This window comes from Ricinus communis, chromosome 1 (genome assembly GCF_019578655.1).
Source record: "Ricinus communis isolate WT05 ecotype wild-type chromosome 1, ASM1957865v1, whole genome shotgun sequence".
Classification (NCBI taxonomy): domain Eukaryota; kingdom Viridiplantae; phylum Streptophyta; class Magnoliopsida; order Malpighiales; family Euphorbiaceae; genus Ricinus; species Ricinus communis.
This window is the reverse complement of record NC_063256.1, coordinates 33,870,064-33,872,507: the sequence shown is the minus strand read 5'-3', so window position 1 is coordinate 33,872,507 and position 2,444 is coordinate 33,870,064. Positions and strand designations below refer to the sequence as shown.

Genomic DNA, 2,444 nt, shown 5'->3' with positions numbered 1-2,444 from the left:
ATGTTTGTAGAGAATATACAGATGGAATGCATGTTTTCTCCAAATAACTTCAGAAATCAGAATGGAAGGCATGCTTTGATATCTAACTAGTAACTATGCAAAACCCGGCAAACGCATCAACTCCATCATGTTATAAAAACAAGTTCAAACCAAAAACTCATGAATCTTCATTATGAGCTCTGCAATAATAACTCCATCACACTTTCGCGCACCGCAGAAAACTCCCTGCTTCTCCCTCCCGCATGATTATAAGTAAATGACAACAATGTTAATGCGGTAGTTGTAACATGAAATCCCAACAGTACCTTAACCTCTGGCAATCAAGGCAAAAAAAAACTAGTAGAACTACTTAACAAGAGAAAGCACTGCTTCCACATAATTTCTCTACAGAGACAATCCAATACACACGCAGATATCATTACAGAAACATCATACTAATACTGAGCAGAGACAGCCTTCCAATAACATAGAATAGCTTCCATAGAAATTCATGCATGAGCACTATTATGATTAACTATGATTATCACAGATAAACTATTGTCTCTAGGTCATGCATCCGACTCGTGGCATTTTTTGGTGCTGTTAATATCATGCAGGATATGATTACTAATGAGCCCCTTCATTAACATTGTTCGCAACTGATCCACTGGTTGTTTATTCTCATCTGAATGCAGATGAATTGTCCTAAGAAATCTGACGGCTGCTGCTTGGTTTTTATAGGCTTCGAGTTTTCTAAATTCTAATTCCACATCATCCAGCTCATGCACCTCTGCCTGATTAAGCACTTGTTTAGAATTGCTTTGTTCTTTTCTCATTTTGTGTATCACAGCTTGCAATTCCTTTATCTTTTCTTCATGATCGACCAATTTAGATTTTAATGCCTCTGCTTCTTCCTTTTTATGATTCTGCAAATTCTTTTTATCAGGCAAGGAGCGTGACACAATCTCAACAATTGGTCCTCCACCTGATAAAGGACCAAGATCGGCACATAAATCTATTATCCATCACTAAACTTGAGGAAAATTCCATATCAATAACACATATAATATGGAAGACAAGAGTACTATAACACAAGGATAGCTTTCAAACGAATTCAAGTACAAATTACAATCATAATGATGATCATATTTCATATCTCCGCACACTATTGTTTATCCATCAGACACCCAACTTATCATTCAGAACATTATAATTAATTATCATGCCTCGGACCCGGATTAGATCCACTTGTTGTTCATTCACATCTTGGAATGCAGAATTTGTTTCCTGATTGATGGAGCTTGGGTTTTACAGGCTGCATGCTTGTTAGATTCTAAGTTTTCTTCTGTATCCAGCTCATGCATTTTATCTTCATTATTCTCTGATTCAGATCTTAATGCATTCACTACTTTCTTTTTATGATTCTGCGATTTCTTGTTTTCAGGCATAGATTGTGACACAAGCTCAAGCAATAGCCATCCACCTAACAAAACCGCCATACATCTAGATCACACACGCAATTTTTTTTCACCAATTTTTTTATCTATGCCACCAAACACCAAGAAAAATTGTACACAATTGAAATGCGACTTATTTTTAAGTTAATAAAATTTTCAAAAGAAAATACCAGGTAAAGTTTTAAGAGCCTCGCGGAACACGAATCCGGCAGCGTTGGTGGCAATGTTGGAGGCAAATTGGCGCATTTTGGATTGGGCATCTTCGTCCTGTAATTGTTGGCTCACCTTTTCAACAGCGTTGACTCTGATGGCGCTGGCGATCTTGGAAGCAGCAGCGGAACCGTAAGAATAAGAGGTCTTGCCTATCATGGTAACAGCTGCATGGCCGTGAGAATAAGAGGTGGAGCAGAAGGTTTTAACAGGTTTAATGGCATTTTCATTCACTGCATTTGCCGTTGAAGAAATGTAATCCCTAATTCCCATCTGGAGGGTAAAGCAAGAACAGTGCTGGTGTTCCTGTCTTCACGGTGCCAAGTACTACTAAAGCTTCTTCTTTTCTCCTTCGGGCTTCGCACGCGCCATTCCACCTGAAAACTTTATTGGGAAACGGCTCCTTTTGTCCTTAATGTTTGTGATGAAGATCAGATTTGCCCCCTCAACTAATATTTTGGACAAATAAACTTTCAAACACAAATATTTTTATATTGCAAAATATATATTTATGTCATTTAATTTATATCGATTAATCAGTTTAAAAATTTTAATTTTTAATTTAATTTAATACGCACCTAAATTTTATTTTATTTTATTTTAATATTTAAATACTTTTAACTCTTAATTTAATTTAACATATATCTAAATTTTATTTTTTAATTATATTTAAACACTTTTTTATAATACACAGACATATTAAATGAAAATATATGTTAAAAATATTAAAATATTATTAAAAATTAAAAATTAAACTAATTAAATAATTAAAATTTAGATACATTTGCATTTATATGG

At 34.7% G+C, this 2,444-nt stretch overlaps 1 protein-coding gene across 2 annotated transcripts; it reads right to left on the bottom strand.

The window, feature by feature from the left end:
• Positions 1–349: 349 nt before the first annotated feature.
• LOC8258232 lies at positions 350–2,016 on the bottom strand. Of its 2 annotated transcripts, none has more exons than XM_002526014.3 (2): positions 1,607–2,004; positions 350–964 (listed from the first exon to the last, which is right to left on the bottom strand). In XM_002526014.3, exons 1-2 carry the CDS (start codon positions 1,917–1,919, stop codon positions 549–551), a joined length of 729 nt encoding a protein of 242 aa, XP_002526060.2. In that variant the 5' UTR covers positions 1,920–2,004; the 3' UTR covers positions 350–548. The 2 variants fall into 2 exon arrangements, with proteins under 2 accessions (XP_002526060.2, XP_015579002.1); XM_015723516.3 differs by lacking the exon at positions 350–964 and adding an exon at positions 1,014–1,462 and having other exon boundaries at positions 1,607–2,016.
• Between the last annotated feature and the right edge of the window lie 428 nt (positions 2,017–2,444).

Excerpts from the sequence above, each read along its gene's own strand:
- LOC8258232 (XM_002526014.3), bottom strand. The coding sequence starts at position 1,919 with ATGGGAATTAGGGATTACATTTCTTCAACGGCAAATGCAGTGAATGAA. Across the intron at positions 965-1,606 it reads GGCTCTTAAAACTTTACCTG|GTGGAGGACCAATTGTTGAG; the intron begins GTATTTTCTTTT and ends GTCCTTTATCAG.